The 17,510-nt window shown below is 45.5% G+C and overlaps 1 protein-coding gene across 7 annotated transcripts; it reads right to left on the bottom strand.

Moving 5' to 3' along the window:
• Window positions 1–1,221: 1,221 nt before the first annotated feature.
• On the bottom strand, window positions 1,222–16,652 carry dot1l (DOT1-like histone H3K79 methyltransferase). 7 transcript variants are annotated; one of them, XR_009717802.1, is made up of 29 exons: window positions 16,191–16,649; window positions 12,629–12,702; window positions 12,468–12,542; window positions 12,286–12,349; window positions 11,914–12,142; window positions 11,744–11,838; window positions 11,534–11,596; window positions 11,401–11,456; window positions 11,237–11,316; window positions 11,053–11,121; window positions 10,854–10,960; window positions 10,677–10,718; window positions 10,494–10,589; window positions 10,184–10,400; window positions 9,991–10,104; window positions 9,818–9,909; window positions 9,557–9,658; window positions 9,208–9,345; window positions 8,936–9,061; window positions 8,341–8,777; window positions 8,173–8,272; window positions 7,948–8,097; window positions 7,827–7,869; window positions 7,039–7,643; window positions 6,772–6,977; window positions 6,584–6,657; window positions 5,570–6,238; window positions 4,169–4,811; window positions 1,222–3,666 (listed from the first exon to the last, which is right to left on the bottom strand). XR_009717802.1 is itself a non-coding variant. In XM_061296337.1 (28 exons), exons 1-28 carry the CDS (start codon window positions 16,269–16,271, stop codon window positions 4,288–4,290), a joined length of 4,725 nt encoding a protein of 1,574 aa, XP_061152321.1. In that variant the 5' UTR covers window positions 16,272–16,652; the 3' UTR covers window positions 1,222–4,287. The 7 variants fall into 7 exon arrangements, 6 of the variants coding, with proteins under 6 accessions (XP_061152321.1, XP_061152320.1, XP_061152323.1 ...); XM_061296337.1 differs by having other exon boundaries at window positions 1,222–4,811; window positions 10,184–10,397; window positions 16,191–16,652; XM_061296336.1 differs by having other exon boundaries at window positions 1,222–4,811.
• Between the last annotated feature and the right edge of the window lie 858 nt (window positions 16,653–17,510).

Below are 17,510 nucleotides of genomic sequence, written 5' to 3'. Positions count from 1 at the left end.
AGGTCCGTTCTTGACACATCAACCTCAATCCTTCATCACATAGATCATTTTAGAATTGGAAGAATGTCGTGGCTGATGTTGAGAAGACCCTGTGCTACGGAAGGACACCACCACCCAAGTGGACATTTCATGAAAGAATCAGAACTATACAAGACCAAAAATAGTCCTGTTAACTTCCTTGGGGATTTTTCTGCACTGGATTGACATATACATAGAAAAGAAATAACATGTTAGGAAGACAACAAGAAGAAAGGTGAGCGCAAAATTCAAACATAAGAATTTTTTTATTACTATTCATAAAATGCAGAGGTGGGGGGGGGGGGGGGAAAGCAACACAAGTATTCCATTTGTCATGATTACATCTTAGGATAAAAGCACCGTCACCACACTTTAGTAACACACGATTCCACGACAACCCGGGCTTTGCTATCATTGCACCTCCTCCAAGCTGCTCCCACCCCACAAAAGAAAGTCAACACACAAAAGTGCAGGACCGCCACGTGGAAAAGGTCTACGCCATTTCTAAGTTTGACGTGACTCTAACTCGCGGAGCTTTCTAAGGTTTGACGGATGTGCCAGTGAGAACCAACAAGTGCCCACAGGCCGGTTTAATTTATTTTTTTAATAGAAGATTGTCATTGAAGGTAGAAAAGGACCTAGTGTGGAGATGCATGAGAAAAAGTTCCTGAGTTAAGACCTTTGGCAGGAATTAGTTTAGAGTTGAATAATAAAAGCCGATCAAACTGTATTTGAGACCGTGTTTGGCTGGTATGATTGCTCTGAGGCAATGGTTGGCTATTCAACATGCATGGTGATGTTTCATCCAATTACTGGAATGTGATCATTCCTTGACAGTCATTTCGAAGCACAGTCTTGCATAATCAAAATAAACAGAACAGAATTTGTTTTCGCGCACAAGGATGTCTTTTTAATGGTGCCGCCAAAATATTTGAATATGACTAATTTTAAATTTGCTTAGGGAGGTGCAGCAGACTGATAAAAAATAACGGGAAAATTAGTTCATTTCAGCTAGATGTTTTAATTAAAGGTGATACTAGTACTACGATGAAAACAATTATCCAAATTAAAATCTAATCGAAAAATAATTCAAGTTGAATTTTTCTTAAAATATTATTTTGTCTATTATTAACTTGGCTTGTTTAATAAGCTTAGAAGCCCACATACTGGGAAAATGGTGGATTCTAAATGTCAAATACTTCATTTAATATATATTTTAATCTTTATTTGTAAAACAAAAACATGACAAAATTCGGACACCCTTTGAATGGCTAACAAATCTGAAATGGTATAGAAACAAGCACCATGGTTTGGCTGCGTTACAAAAACAAAAGCTGCGATAAAAAGCAGGTTCTCACTTGCACATCCGGGAAAGCTGCCCAGCGAGAGGGAAACAATGGCAGAAGCGTCACGGTTTTTGAACGATGAGTTGCAAACGTCCTGTCCTCTTTTTATGGGAAGTAGCACCAAGTTGTCTTGACTGACGAGCATTTCTACAAACAGGACAGGAATCTGTAAGACCGCAGAGATATGACACAATGATTTAACCCAAAAAAAAAAAAAAAAGACTCAGTGCTGGTTACAAACAGACTACAATGTGGTGGGGAACCCCTAATTTCCACCAAAGGCCCAACAAACCTTTTTTGAGCATTGAGTATTCCTGGGTTCTATTTCTGTGGCCTACGGACCACCGGTTCACCACCACACCAGTCAGCAATCGCGATCAAACAAACACACTACAAACAAACGCGGCTCTGCTCTGGCAGTACCCACCAAATCTACAAGCGGGCTTTATCTGTAAGACGCGTCGCTTTGTTTGCACCATTAATTGTTCAATTTGAGGTTTAAAAAGAGAAGCACCATCTGTCTGTTTTTTTCCTGCAGAGTTTAAGAAAACAAAACAACAAAAAAGGTACAGGAAAACATCCTGTCGTGGTCGCTCCGCCACAGCACCTGGGCACGTTGTGTGCCGCCATGTTTGTTAAGGTCATGTGGTGGCTGAAGACTGAACGTGGGAATCACAATGCAGCACCGATAGATTTTTTTTCCTCATATATATAGATTTAAACATACATAATTACATATTAAATATAGCTTTGCGTTGGCGCTTTTGTACAAAACAGTGTTGTTGTTTTTTTTCACTGAATGTTGTTTATCCAAAAGTGTTGTACACTCCAATACAATATTAAATAGAAGAAATTAAAGGCCAAAAAGGTAAATTTACAAAAAAATAAAAAATAAATCCCCGTATACAGCACTCTGTGTCGCCTTTGTTTTTTTGGGGGGGATGCTTTTTTTCACTGGAAGAATAAATAGTATCAGGCACGGTCCAAATTTAGCACCATTGTTTTCTGACAGTCACATACTATATTGCATTGTACAACACATTTTAGAAGGAAAAAAAAAAGAGAGAGAAAAGGGGTGGGGGGGCATAAATATATAAATCTAACAACTGTACACTCAAGAGAAATAATCATATTCACAGTACAAACACAAAAAAGACAACACAAAAATAAAGGTGTGAAATAGTCCAGTAGTTAGATGCTGCAAACGGTAAAAAGATTTTCCCAGTGTGTGTGTGTGTGTTTGTTTATGTGTGTATGCATTTTAGAGTCGTAAAACCTCGGTGTTCATCCGCAGCACCCAGCAGCACAAATAAATATACAAAGTTCATCTTAAGAAGAGGTTAAAAACATCCTGCTTTGAGAAGTTGTCAAAGTAGTGCCACTTAGAAAAACATGTAATAATAATAAATACGGAAACACATGCAGTGCCTGTTTTTTTCCTGTCATTATTATTATTTGTATTATCTACCTGGATTTAGCTTCACTTAACTCGACAGCAGTGCCACAGAGAGCGAACACGGAGCACCATTGTGTAGCAGAATATCCATTCATGTTCAGGCCTTCAATGTTTCAGAACAAGGCAGATATGAACGGATGTTGAAGTAAACTTTTTTTAGACATCAGTAATCTCCACTGATATGTTAAAAGTCTGATGTTACCGAGGAGAAAAGGAACCGCGGAATTGCTTTGATCCAGTTAGTTAGGAAATTAAGAGCTCTGCGAGCTTAAAGCAGCCGGATTTGTTTTTTTTTGTGTTTTTTATTTATATGTAAAGATGGGTGGATCCTGACACGAAAGCATTATGCTACAAATGCAACGGTACGTTGTTATCCAGTGTGGACTTAAAACATGAATTTCCTCATCTTGTTTCATAGGTCAGATGTAAGAAAGAGAAAAAAAAGAAGAAGAAAAAAGCACATGCTAGTGATGGCTGAGCAGAAATCAATGGACGGGTCATATAGGAAGATGCTTCCTCAAAAGAGAAGTTGCGTGCTTGCTGTTTTAATTCATTTCTGACTGCTATCTAAAAAAGCTGTATCCAACAACAATTGACATTTAAACACAACCGGTTCCTTTGAATTCTGCTCATGATGATCACTGCAGCATGTTTGTGTGTGTGTGTGTGTGTGTGTGTGTGTGCGCGTATGCAAGTCCCAGTACAGAGGCCGGTCTTGGAGACGGTCTTGGTAGTATAGACGACGTATTAAAGCACCAGTGAGTGAGGAGCAGAGTGCCTTGGGTCCACACTTGAACGTTTGCATAGGTTGTTTTTTTTTATGTTGAGGTAGTTTTCAGCAATTACCTGAAAGGCCATACAAAACAGAAGATGCATTTAATCATTTGACCATGAAAACAGACAAGTAAATTGCCCCTATTCTAATGCATGGTTCAACTTATTTGGGTTTTTTTTTTAGTCCGCAAGTGGTCCAGTCTGGCATAGCCCATTGTACCCTTAGCTACTGACTAAATTTCACTTATTGTATCCAAAATTATTTGCTGCATGTTTTGCGAGGAATGCACATGTCCATTCTATTCCACTAGGTGGCAGTAGATAAGGGATAGTTCTCCAATAAGCCAAATGAGGGTCAGCATTTTATTTTTATTTTTTTAAATAGTTCATGACAATATATTCACGACAAAAAACTGAATAGGTGACTCCACTGATGCTACATTGCTAGTATGCAGGGGTAGAAAATGAATGGCTGCAACATCGACCCAAACCCGGAACTAGGCAGTGAAAGAGGGGCAAACATCTGGTCATACTCAACAATAATTTCCTTTCTCATATTGCAGGGTTAACTTACCTTGCTCATTTAGAACAGTGACTCCCTATAAGTCTCTTTCTTGTTCCCTCTCCCTCTCTCGCTCTCTTTCTCTGATTGCCCGCAAAACCACCTTCCCCCTATTCCCTCAGCCCCACAACCTATCTCGGTCGGGAGCCGGGGAGCGGGGTGGTGGTGGTGAAGATGCCATGCTGAGTCCTCCGCATACTCCCGCCACCACCTGAGCTGCTGGCGGGAGGTGGCGGGGGCAAGCGGGGGGAGTAGTGGACTGCGTATGGGCGAGACGCGGAAGACGACAAAGAGGAAGAAGAGGTGGCAGAGAGAACGACAGACGAGGAAGAGGAGGAGACAGTGAGGGTGTGCACCCTCTGGTGATGAAGCGAGGAATGCGGGAGACGCGATGGGGGGCTGACGGGCGGGGGTGGCGCTGTGGAGGAGGGGGCGCTGTGCAGGGGCGGCGGAGGGGGCAGAGGGGAGGGGCTGTGCAGCACCGTCTGGGTGCGACTATGCTGGGCCTGCGACGGGCAGGGAGGGAGAGGCGAGGGCGCGGAAGCGGGTTGCGAGGACGAGAGACTGAGCAGAGAGCCAAGGCCTCCAGAAGGGGGCAGCGACGCCCCAAACTGACGATGCGAGGACACAGAGGGAACCGCGTGGTGAAAGGTACCTGCAAATCATATAGCGAGAAATGGAGGGAGCAGGGAAGCAGATACAAGTAGCAAAGAAGGGGGTGGGGGGGAAAGAGAGAAGCGAGGGCTGAGCCAAGTAGCGCCAAGCGAGTCTCCAGACAAGCACACACAAAGCAAAACAGAGTCAAAGCACCGCTTCTGTTTAAACTGGGTTACTCGCTTTACAGTTGACATATTGCGCTTTGAATATTGACTGTTTAACTACATCGCTGTATACAGACAGTTGGGTCTTAGGAGTCGAATAAAGCTTTTGCTTTATTATATCATAATAGTACATTTTTACTTAGTTCTATATTGGATTAAATTTCATTTAGTATAAGTTTCCATTTGTGTCAATGGGGAGCATGACCTTAATTTATGAATATTTCAAAAGGTTTCCGATTGTCTTTAGTGTGCAAGTGAAATGACTCTGGCAAACAGCTACCGAAATACACCCACAGAAAATGACAAAAAAGGCCATCATCATAACTTTCGGTCAGATTAAATTGATTGTAATGTGTTTTTCTTTTTTTTTTCTTTCCTGCAGCATTTTCCAAGGGTGTTTGCCAAGCAGCCAGTCAAAGCACGGCAGCACAAACAGCCAGTGGTAGCAGCAACAGCTTGGCTCTCCACTTACCTCACTGTTAGCAGATCTGTTCTCTTCCCTTTCACAGAGAGGCTATCGCTATCCCTTACTCTGACTGTTTAATGATGTTGAGACTGGGAAGAACCAAATAAATCAACAGTATTTACTCACCTCCTGCTGCCCCGCCAGCAAGCCCAGCGCTAGAGAAGCTGCCCAGGCCAGAGTGTCCGTTGACCAGCCGTGTGTTGGCGCTCGCGCCGGAGCTTCCCGTCTGAGCCCCGAACAACGACTGTAAGACCGAGGCCCCTCCGAGTGGGAACTGCGAACCCAGGAACTGACCCACGGAAGATCCCGTCGAAACGGTGACGGGGCTGCCCCCGATTTTGCCGCTCAGAATGCCTGCGCCGCTGCTGGCGGCCGCAGCTATGAAAATGTTCTGACTTGAGTGGCCGCCGCTCGTCTTTAGCTCCCAGTCCCGAGGGGCCTTCTGCTTCTGTAAAACCTGGCGGGGGTCTGAACTGCCGCCCGCCTGACCTCCTCCGCTACCTGTGCTTCTGTTGTTGGCTTCTTGGCTGAGGAAAGGGTTGGGATTGGTGTAGCTGGATAACTCTCCGTCGCTTCCCTTCCTGGCCTGTTGATGGTGTTGTTTGTAATCAGCGTCCGAGTTTGAGCCTCCCATAGCAAACGGAGAGCCCCCTTGCCTCAGGTCGGAGTTGGGTTGCTTGGGGTCCGAAATGGGTGAAAAGGTTGACTTCCATTTGCTTGTGGAGGACAATGACGAGGAGGAGGAGGAGGCCTCGCTGCCTGTGCTGTTACCGCTGCTGCTGCCTGATTTCCTGCCTAGAGAAGACACAGGAAGAGGAACGTGAAGAGGCAATCAAATATATTATTCTAATGGAGACAAGAGCAGTATTGACTTTTTAATTGCTTTCACACTAATCCTTGGGTCTCTGGAGTGCTTGCCCGGTTTCCCACCCATCGAATTTAAAGTTTAATAACCAAGTTAATCACAGTTAGCAACTCAATTTTAGAAATGTGTCCTTGAGCAAGCCATTCTGCATTTCTACCCTATTTTCACATCACAATTGATCATTAGTTTTTTATTCTTTTTGTATAAGCTGTATGTTTTTAAAACTGTTGTTTTCTTTTTTTAATTCTGCAAACAAATTCTGCATTGTTCATTACCTCTATCACCATCTCCAAGTCTACTGGCTCCATCTCTGTTTTCCAGGGATATCGTAGCAATTTTCCTTTCAATCCTACAAGCAAAACACGGAAAAAAAAAATCCACATGAATGAAGCGAAATGCAAGATCCACTTTGTACGTTAAAATTGATTTTATTTCTCAGCTCTGGAAGATGACATGGCATTACCGTGAGTTGGTGGCGTCAACCGGGTATCCTGAGTCCTCATCATCAGTGCTGGGGGCGGAGGAGTAACGAGCAGTGCCGTTGACCTCCAGGGGGCGCTCCCTCTTCAGAATTGGAGGTTGGTTCGGGGTTGGCACGCTGGGGCTGCGGCTCGATTGCTCCGGCGAGGAGATGGCCGCGATCTCCAGGGGCTGGTTGATGTTGTTCACCTGTTGACGACAGTTGTAAAGTCACACTTGAAGGTTAAATATTTGTCGTTAGGTGACGCACCATGGAATTAATGTTGAGTGGGGACCCGGAGGAGTGGTTGTTTGCACTGACGCCGGGGAAAGACCTCCTCTTTGGTGAGCCGGTGGCAGCGACGGCCCCCGTGGAGCCGCGCTTCCGCCTCCCTCGCTTGCGTCCGTCTTGAGGAGCGAGGCCGTGCGTGGAGTGTGACAATGCCGACGTGTGCGTGGGGGGCGTGTGTGCGCGCTGTGTGCCGGGTGACTGATGGTTGGGGTTTCCGTGGTTACTGTGGTATCCCTGCTTGGTGGAGCTGCCGGCGTGAAGGTGGAGGCGCAATCCACCGCTGCCCGATGATGAGGAAGAGGAGGAGGAAGAAGAGAAAAAGATTCTCCTCCGCAGTTCATTGTCCTGGGGCTCAGTGTCCGACTCGGTCTCTTGGCGTTCCTGGCCGTCTTCTGAAACGATCCTCGGCGGTCCGTCTGCATAATGAAGAACCCCTCCGGTGCTGAGTGGGGGGCTCTGGATTGGACCTCCTCTGCTCATGGGTCCCGCCAGAGGCGTGTTTGTGTGTGGAGGCGATGAAGAAGCACCATTTTGTTCCTCTGGGTGGGGACCTCCATTCATGAGCCCTGAGCTAGATGAATATCCTAGAGGAAAAATAAAAAGAAAAAGTATTTATACTTGCAGTACGCAGTATTGAAGTAAAAGAAATACAGTAAATATTAAATCTATGCCATATCAAATAATTAAATGAAAAAGATGTAACTAAAAGGGCCTTCTTGTGCTGTGTGACAACATTTGTAATCAAATGAAACATTCAGAAGCCTTACCATTAACTTGGCTGGTCTGAGACACAGGACTAGGAGTGCTTCTCTGCAACGCCGCACAAAAACAGCATATTGTGATGCCGAATAAAAGAGTGAAAGCTTTCAGTGCATTGTCAATACCCACCAGTCTCTCAGCACGACTGGGCAGCACCACGCTGGCGAGTGGAATGCTGACTGGAAGTTTGCTTGGGTGAACAGTGCTCAGTGGAATACTTATTGGAAGGCTTGTGATACTGCTGTCTGCCGGAACAGATGGACTCTTCTCTTTTCCACCCTGAAGGGGGGAAAAAAAAGACTCTTTAGAAAGCAGAAGAACACCCCACGTGCACCCCACAAAAAAATCAATTACCCTCTCAGTGCTTTTTGGAGTATTCTGGGCATCCAATGCATGAGGGCAAGGGCTGCCCTGCTTGGCTCCGAGAGGAGAGTTAAGGCCACCCATTTCCCCTCTGAAGTAGAACATGATGGTGTTACAACAAATCACCAAGCTTCAGGAGCTTTTAGCGGTTTCACGCACCTGTGCGTGGGAAGCCCGGGGCCCCTCAAGTGGCCGGCGGCTGTGGGTTCTTGGTTGAGGTGCCTGCGTAAGGCAATTTTGGCGGGGGAGAAGCGCGTGTAGTCGGGAAGAGCGTGGGAGACGTGCTGCCTCTGTCGAGCCTCGGGCATGGCTGCCGCAGCGTCGTGGTCAGGAGAGATTGGCAGATAGCGCGAAAGAAGCTCCGTCTTGGTGTTCCCGCGCTCGAAAGAGGGCGAGCCGGTACCGTTGATAGCGCGTTCTGGGCTTATGCCATTGACAGCTGGGACTGATGACAGGCCGAACTTGGAGGCGTCCATGTCGGCGGACGAACGGGATTCCTGGTTCTTGCGGTACGGGGAGCCCTCATGAGGGCTGTATGATTTGAGCTGAAGAAGCTCCTGTTGCCTTTGACTTTTCTCTAGCTCCACAATGCTGATCTATAAACACCAGAGGGAGCCACGACATTTTTCAATAGGCCAAGAATGTATCACTAAAATGCTGACACGACAAAGAGAACATTATCCACTGAACAGCTAGAAGCTATAAAAAAATAAATAAATAAAAACTCAAAATGCGGAGCCAATTGATGCCCTACCTGCAATTCCAAGCAGTGCCTCTGCTTCTCAGAGATCTGTCTCCGCAGGGCCAGCTTCTCCTTCAGCAGAGTCTCCAGACACAACGAGCCCCAATCCAACTTCAGCTCCTCACATCGAGACTTTAGCTGCAACCCAAATTCGGTTTCAACCGTACAGAATAGCAAAAAACGATACACAACTTTAAAGCCGGCTTGACACTGCAGACCAGTTTAATGATGCACATAGCAATTGTGTAATGTAAAGCGAATTGGCAGCAGCAGTGATGTCTCACCAGCAGCACGCTGTGATCTCGCAGCAAAACCATGTCTCGCTCAAGCTGTTTGGTCTGCTCTTTCAGCTGATGGTTGTGGGCCGATATCTCCTTCTGCGCCTGCAGCAGGTCCTCCACAGTCAGAGCTTTCACGCCCAGCTAAACAACACCACACACAAAAAAAGAAAAAACACCATGACTTTTCAACGTGGCAGACAAGAGTGTCCTTGATGACAGCACTGTGATGCGGCACGTGGGTTTGTGTCATGTTTACTTGCAAAGAAGAAACGACACAACACTTGAAGGGCAGAGCTTGTAAAATTTGGAGTTGGATCAAAGATTTCAGAATGAAAAAAAAAAACCACGTCACCTCATCCAGTTTGTTCTGAAAGAGACCTTTGATTTTGTCCTTGTGAGTCTGACAGATGGAATGGAGCTGCTCCGCCTGCACGGACAAATCCCTGTGTTTTTGCTGAAGACAAAAAAACAAACACAGATTTAATTAAGATGGACAAACAGTTGACTCACGAATCCGCCTGTCTCGTCTACCAGCCATTTTGGACCAAGTCGATTATTTAAAAAAAAGAAAAAAGGTTTAAGACCCCGGGGGAACAATGCAGCCATAAATTACCTTCTCCTGCTCTACAAGCTGCTGCAGATTGGATTGATACTGAGGAGTCTTCATGTAGGCCATAAACTGGAGGTATTGAACTTTGATGCTATCTGTTGTCGGTTACACAATCAAAAAGGTTAGATGAGTTCATGGAAAATACTGGTCCGGATTCACAGTTGTCCTCGGCTTACCTAGCAAGTGTTGCAGACCGGGAGGGGTTGGGCTCAGCAGCAGTTGATTGGCTGGATAGTGCTGAAGCTTTGGAGGTAGTTGGTAGAAGGGACTCCGCGGTTGCAAGTATGCATCTGCGCACACGACAAGCACACGTCACACGAGTCTCAAAGCTACACACAGCGATTATGTGGAGCGTTTGGCTCCGCTGACCCTGAGGTGGCGCTGCAGAAAGGGTCTTGGCGTGCAGCAGATCCAACGCGCTCTGGGTCTTTTTCTTGTCGGCAGCCGGCGCCGCCTTCTTGGGTCGACCCCTCTTCTTGTTGTTCAGCTTGCGACCCTTGGCCAGCAGTTTTGTTTGCCGGGGTTTGGCGGGGGGCTTGGCCACAGGCACCAAAGGGAGACGCTCCTCCTCCCCACACGAATCCTGCTGGAATAGCAAATATAATCAGTGATTCCTAACAATGTGCAGAAGAAAAAAAAGAACTTGGAGTACTGCCACAACAATGACACCCCATGCTACCTTGTTTTGGTCCCTAGTTTTGGTGGGTGTGGTGCTATTGCTTTTGCTGTCCTTAGTATCTTTCTGCTGACGTCGCCGGGCTGCCTCTTGCTCTTCCTGCATTGAGAGATTGTAAGAATTGGACACAAATTGGAGTAATTGCTGCAGCACAGAAACAGAGGGTGAATGAATATCACTGCTTACCCTGAGTTTAGGATTTTTTAGACTGGCAAAGTAGTTTTCAAGCTGAAAATCAGGGACAAAAGAATCATTTGAAATCAATTGACCATGAATACTTTGACAAGTTCATTACACATTGTCTTAAGTGTTACAATTTGAAAAGGGAAAGGTCCTATTTGTCGGGAGTAAAACAGTTCTTACTATGGTGCGGTCTATGGTGTGCAGGTAGTAGGAGACCGGCTTTCCCGTCCAGGACACGGAGCCTCTCAGCGGCGAGAGCTCAACCACACGCATTATTGTGCCTATATCTGCGAGCGACAGAGAGGAGCGTCAAGGGGATCGGACGAATCGCCGGTCGGTAAGGTGATGACGTGGTCAAAAACAAAAGGGTGGCACTTACCGCTCAAGTTTCGGCTGTTTATTCGAAAGTTTAACGGTGCAAATGGTTTGGAGGATACAATTTTTCCACCTGAAAAATAAAGTAGAGTAAGCATTTAATCAAATACAAAAATGTGAAACAAAAATAAAATGAAACGACTACTTTTTGCGAACAAAGAAAAAAAAAAAAAAAGAAATCTACTAACCTTCCTTCATGTTAGCAAAACGTTCCTTCAGTTGGTGATCTACCTCTGGACCAAAGGCAAAATTATTCACAAAAATAATACTGCGAAAAAGGGAAGAAGTAGCCAGTGTTAGAAATCAGAAACATTTGTCAACAAAGCATTTCAGACGTTTTGTTTATGTCAACCTTGTGGTAGCGATCCTTTCTTTCCATTCTTCGGACAGAAAATCTCCTCTTTCCAGCTGAACGTAAAAAAACAAGGAAGATTACATGAGCGTCCGAAGAGTAACACTGGTTTAGAAATGTGAACACAACTTACAGTGTACTCCCCGTGTTTCTTCCCATACCATTTCATCCACTTTTTAAACTCTTTATCCATGGACTGGAAGAAGTAACATCAAGATGACGACACACATATGGCAAGTAAGATTAAAATAAAGGTGAGCCTTAAGAAGAGGTACGCTCCCGACTGGTGACCAGTCTTTCGCAGATCATTCAAAAAGAAAAAATGTTCTGAGTTGTGTATTACCTCTGCATAGGTTGCTGGAATGTCTGCTTTCTCTACGCCGTAGTAGTGTTTGCAGTTGGTCGCCGCAGCAACCTGCAGCACGACCTGCCCCACGCCTGCACAGCGCAAACATTTCAATTGACATTCGGACAACCGCAGCGGGATGTTATGCCGCCGCGCGGTCGGCTTACCGCTGCCGAGATCCACGAAGGTGTCATCCTCCATTATTTCCATCTCGTCGATAATCTGCGCCACCAGGTCGAAGGAGGTCTCTCCGTAAACCTCGGGCGAGAAGGGCTCGTAGTTGTTGAGCTTCTCCGGGTCGGTCACCGAGTGGTTGTACACCTGCTGGAGGATGTGTCGCAGGAGCCCGTTGGAAGGGCGCTTGTTCAACTTCATGGGCTGGGTGGTCCCTTTCCACTAGACAACAAATCCACGATGGTCAGCAGAGCACACAAATGACCTTCATTTCATCAAAACTCCAATAAACACTTCTGGTCCAATCCCAGATTGGGTCGGATCTCTCTTGGATTCATTTCAAATAGAATTAACTTGGTGCTTACCAGCTGGTGAATGCTGTCAATGGCCCTGTTGTATTTGTCACACAGTCGTTGCATACTCTCATAACTGTTTCAATTAAAACAACAAAAATAGAGTCAAATCATCATTTTGGGATTTGGAGAGCGGAAATTCTACATGGCGACATGCACTGAAGTGATATTACGTGTGTCATTGTGAGACTCACCTCTTGGTGTCATAGTCAATGAGCACATAGTTTTCCATTGCCAGCTTGAGGTCCGGAATCTCCTCACACACCCACCTTGGGGGAAAAACAAGCACAATTTAGTCACAAAATGACACACATCAGCAATAGAAAAACAAATGTTGAGTCAGGGCGACACTTACCGAATGGTCTCGATGATTTCATGGGCAGCATCGTGGTGTTTATCCTGGAAAGAGAATTTACTGTAATAATGTGCCTGCAAATTGAAATATACAGTAAAGGGGGGGGGGGGGGGAAACCACACAATGAATGACAAATAACCACTTAAGAAATGAGCTGCAACTGAACAGGATTACACATGCGTACACTCTTGCACCTCGTGTCATTACTCACAAGGCACTTAACAGAAAATAACTTCATGATTACAAATGCCATGCTTGCTTTTCTGGGTCGTTGCGCTCTTGCTGCAACATAGCGAGTCCAACACAAACACGGCCTGTTATATTAGGGGATGGATTGCATATTATAGTCTAGCCCAGCGGAATTTGGGTGAGAGGACCTGGTCACCAATCAGACATTTATGGGCTATTTAAATAAAACCATGTTTTGATGTGGGAGGAAACACCTCACACAAAAAAAAGATGTTTCTTCTCCCCATCTAATCTTTCCTTCGTGTGTTTTAAAATAGCATCCTGGTGTCCTCGGATAGCTTCACTGAAACTGTTGCATCTGCAGGGCGAGATGTAATCTTGACTGCAGTGCGGGGCGCTCGAGTTGCAGCGTTCGCCCGAGCTGACCCACTGACCCACTTTCCCCGCTCACACTTCCTGGTGGAGGGAACGCAGGGAAGGAGAACGTGTGAGGTGGCAGTGGGGTGAAAGAAACGAAAGTGAGGCAGAGTGGAGTAAAGTGTGAAGGGCGCCCAGGCGCTGAGGGGAAAGTTTCTCAGCTGTTCTGCGGCGTGGGCTAGCAGCTCACACACAGGCTGCGGCTTCCCGCGCAATACTGCCCGCCAAACACTCCACGAGGTGCGCGCGCACACTTTCAAATACGTGCAGGAAAGGCACAGTAAATTATCAACATAACGACCGGCTATCTTACAAGCAAGCCCCACCCCGCTTATAGAGACGGACGGGACATAAATACTTATAAAATGTTAGGTATGCGTGCGGCATGCCACATGAGGGAAGTCACATGATCGCACGGCAACACCAGCAGAGAGCCGAGGCTAAAAATAAACCCGAGCGAGGGGGGAGACACTCTTCTATCTCACTCTATATTGTGTTCACAGCCATACAATGAACAGGCGTGAGGGTGACGGCGACGGCATTAAGCCTTCGGGGAACCATTAAATCACGTGGCGTCATCTCCACAGTAACCCATAATGTACGCCTTGTCCTGGAATGACCTTTTGTTCCGTCGGCGTGTTTACCTCAGATGACCTGAACTTTCCTAAAGAGGGTTAACAGAAAAGTCGTGGGATTTGGACTAGGAGCAAAAGTTGCAGAAAGCTCTGACAAACCACAGTCACGCATGACACTGGGGCATTTGAACGAGCAGATCGAGGGTTGTTCAGAGAAGAACGTACACCGGAAGTGACGTAAAGTAAACGGTATGACTTCAGTGCTGCCATCAGAGACTCCCAGTTTTTGTTGTTTTACTGATTTACGTTCGAACCCTCCAAAAGTCACGCCGCAAATCAACCCACTTGCATTTCCCTAGCTCACAAGCGACTCGAACAATGAATTCTGTCAATGTCATGTCGCCACGCGTGGGCGTCCAAAGAGGTTGCTAAGAGCTTGCCTTGTACTACAACATAATAGTCGCGTGTGTGTGTGGAAACTGCTTTCAACACTGCACCCATGCAGTGTGTGTGTGAGAGTGATGCAATCATCTGTTGTGGAGCGGAATCGATTGCCATTAGCTGACATTTAAAAATAAATAAAATAAAAAGTACTTGGCAATGCAACTGCTACTTCCACCCTGCCCTCTGTGGCGTGGACCATATGGACATGGGGAGGAGAGAGGAAGTCTCGCCCCTTTAAAAACAGATGGGGGTGCGCTTCAATGACATGACACAGGCATGAGCGTATCTCAAATTCCTGCCATGCTTGTTCTTGTGTGTGTGTGTGTGTGTGTGTGTGTGTGTGTGTGTGTGTGTGTGTGTGCGCGCATGTATCCATGCAGGCCACAACAAAAGCAAGCGGGCGAGGCGGTCCAGGGCAGTTAGGAGAGTGTTATCAGAAACGTAAGAGCCTGGAGTGGATGATTGCCACCACTCCATTTCCGTACTTAACAGTGTAGGCGGAAAGGAAACGTTGAGAAGACCCCCCCCCCCCCCCCCTGCCCCTTGAGTATTCTGAGAATTTCCAGAGTATTTTTTTTTTAAGTTACTGCTCACTGTCTCACCGCAATCACTACAGAATAGAAGCACAGTTCACCAGTTTTGCTCCGAACGTAAGACAACCGCTTCCTTTTCCGCCTCTTCTAGACAATGAGCACACCAATGGCTGTCAACTGCTTTTAGGATGTTTGATTATCAGTGAAAGTCGGGGCCAAGTTGTCACTCCGTGTCTGGTGCTAAATTCAAACTGCAAGACTGCAACGATTAATCGAGTGATTCAAGAATCGATAATGTGATGACAAGACAACATGAACAAAAATAATACCCACGTGCACATTTTGTGATTACTCGATGGGTGCCAAATATAGGCATTTAAGAGGGGATTGTACACTTGCGTTTTACAGCGTGAATCCAGCCTTAAAGACAAAAACAGCCGTGCCACTGTGTGTTAAGTCGAAACAGATGTTCGGTCTACGCAAGTAAAACCAAATGTATATGCTTGCATGAGAGCAGCATATGCATGTGCACCTATTTCAATGACGCAAACATTTGAGGACATACAAACAAACCTTCAATGCATGCACAATTCCAAAGCTGTCAAAAACGTTAAGCAAGTGCCAGTCTGTGATTGGATTGACATTTGTTGAGTTGTAACACCCAAAGCGACGCAAACATGTTTTTTGCACCCGAGTGACTTTAGAATCCCGATCAAACACCTCAGCAATGCATTAAGAAGAAAACGAGCATCTATTTGTTCTCTGTTGAAAATGTAAAGTGGACGAAACAAGGCTTTGTGTAAACACTGACTTTGACGCCATCATGTCTTTTTTTAGCTTTACTTAGTGACACCTCGAAAATATGAAACCGGATAACAAGACTGAGAAAAAGCTTTTGGTGACGAAATACAAATATGCAACAAAACAGACTCATCTTGTGGCTCAGGTTTGTCATTTTTGAGAACTCTTATCGCGTTGCTACTTATAATACATTGGCTGCCAACCGTATTAGAAAACTGAAGTAGAACAAATAAAGATGCATGCAGGGATGTCACATTTATGCCACCATAGTACCAGAGCTGGCTGAGAGCTTAGGAAAGGGAGGAGAAATTGGTTTAATGTTTATTAGTGCCACTTGAACAAAATACCCAATGCATTACAAATGATTAATAAGTTGTGACTCTCTGACTCCAGTTGCAGAACCGCTGCTCTAATCAACATGACGAGATAAGGTGACAAGGTGAACGCGTGCCCAGGTCCGAAGTTGACACACCAAGGCTGTCCTAAGCACTCTAGCATGCCCGAGCTCGGAAGTGGCTAGCACCGGGGGCTAGGTAACAAAGCCAAAACACACATACACGAAATAAACTTCTATTCCGCGGCACGTTGACAAATTACACTTACGTAAACCGGTAAGGGCCAAGGGTAGCCAGCGGCTTCAGCTCCAACCGGAGATTTGAGCCGGAGCTCCAGCTTTTCCCCCATTCTCCACTTGACGGCGGCTTGGGTTTACGGCTAGCGAGCTAGGCTAGCTGGTAGACTGCTGTCCGCGAGCTACAACGTGAACATGTTGAGGTGGGTCAAAGCGTGTTTTCAAGGAAAAAAACAAAAACTGCCCGCCCAAACAGGCGTCGAGGCGTGGGACAAGCACAATGTGACGTCTGACTTGGTTTCGATTTTTCAATAAAATGCTCCCTTTATGACCACTGGCAATAACACCGCTCCTGTGTGGCCGCCATCTTGCCCGGCATTGAAAAACTATGGCAGGAGGCCACACACACAGGGGAGGGTGACGTCACCGAAGGGGATGGCGATTTGAGGTCGGGAAACCATGACAGCGAATGGCTTGTGCCACTTTGACAAAAAAAAAAGTCCCCACACAGTCAAGTTCTTGACAAGTGTCAACAATACAAATATAAAAAAAAATACGTAAAATTATTTTAAAGGCAGAACGTCACTCAGCAACAGTTGACGTGATCACGTGACGGCGCTGGAACGTCACAAACCTCAGCTGGAAATTGTTCCAGTGACACATTTTCTAAGAACTCCAACATTCAATTTGGACATTTGTGAGCGACCAGTACAGTTCTGCTAAGACAAAGAAGAATCATACATTAAACTATGTTTGAATAAGATAAGACTTTCTTGATCACCAAGCAGGGAAAATCACTAATAATTATGTAGTAAATTAAAAAAACTAAATTACTTCCAGGGGAACCAATGACTGAAAGACAAAAAGACTTCAAATCAAAGTAGTTGCATTAAACTCTTAAAAATCTAGTTGCAAAAAAACACCAAGTCACATCCTTCAATGAAAAGGCTTGACAAATACTTCCCAGATATTGTCAGTATTATTCATCATATGCTGACACAATCAGAAAACATTCTGACAGCATTACACCGTGTGATGACTATGACAAAAAAGCCTGCAAAGGTCACCAATTCCTCCAAAAACAAAGATAAAGCACACACAATCCCAATTCAAATCATAATGTTTGACAAGGCCTTCCTGGATTATATTGTGGATCTTTAATTGTATTGCCAACACACACTCACACAGACACACATATAAAAGAAAATAGTGATACTATGAAAAAATACTTTTTGGCTTTTCTGTCCTCCATTTACACCTCGTACTAAACTTGATGCAGTTACTCCTGGGGGGGGGGGGGGGGTTACAGCAAATTAAATCCAGTCAGAATAATAAAACCTAGTGAGTGGAAG

This window comes from Syngnathus typhle, linkage group LG14, assembly GCF_033458585.1.
Source record: "Syngnathus typhle isolate RoL2023-S1 ecotype Sweden linkage group LG14, RoL_Styp_1.0, whole genome shotgun sequence".
Lineage (NCBI taxonomy): Eukaryota > Metazoa > Chordata > Actinopteri > Syngnathiformes > Syngnathidae > Syngnathus > Syngnathus typhle.
Note: the sequence above shows the minus strand (reverse complement) of the source record. Positions and strands in the feature narration are given on the sequence as shown.

Excerpts from the sequence above, each read along its gene's own strand:
- dot1l (XM_061296336.1), bottom strand. The coding sequence starts at position 16,271 with ATGGGGGAAAAGCTGGAGCTCCGGCTCAAATCTCCGGTTGGAGCTGAA. Across the intron at positions 11,597-11,743 it reads TTCCAGCAACCTATGCAGAG|TCCATGGATAAAGAGTTTAA; the intron begins GTAATACACAAC and ends TACTTCTTCCAG. Across the intron at positions 8,778-8,935 it reads GGCACTGCTTGGAATTGCAG|ATCAGCATTGTGGAGCTAGA; the intron begins GTAGGGCATCAA and ends TGGTGTTTATAG.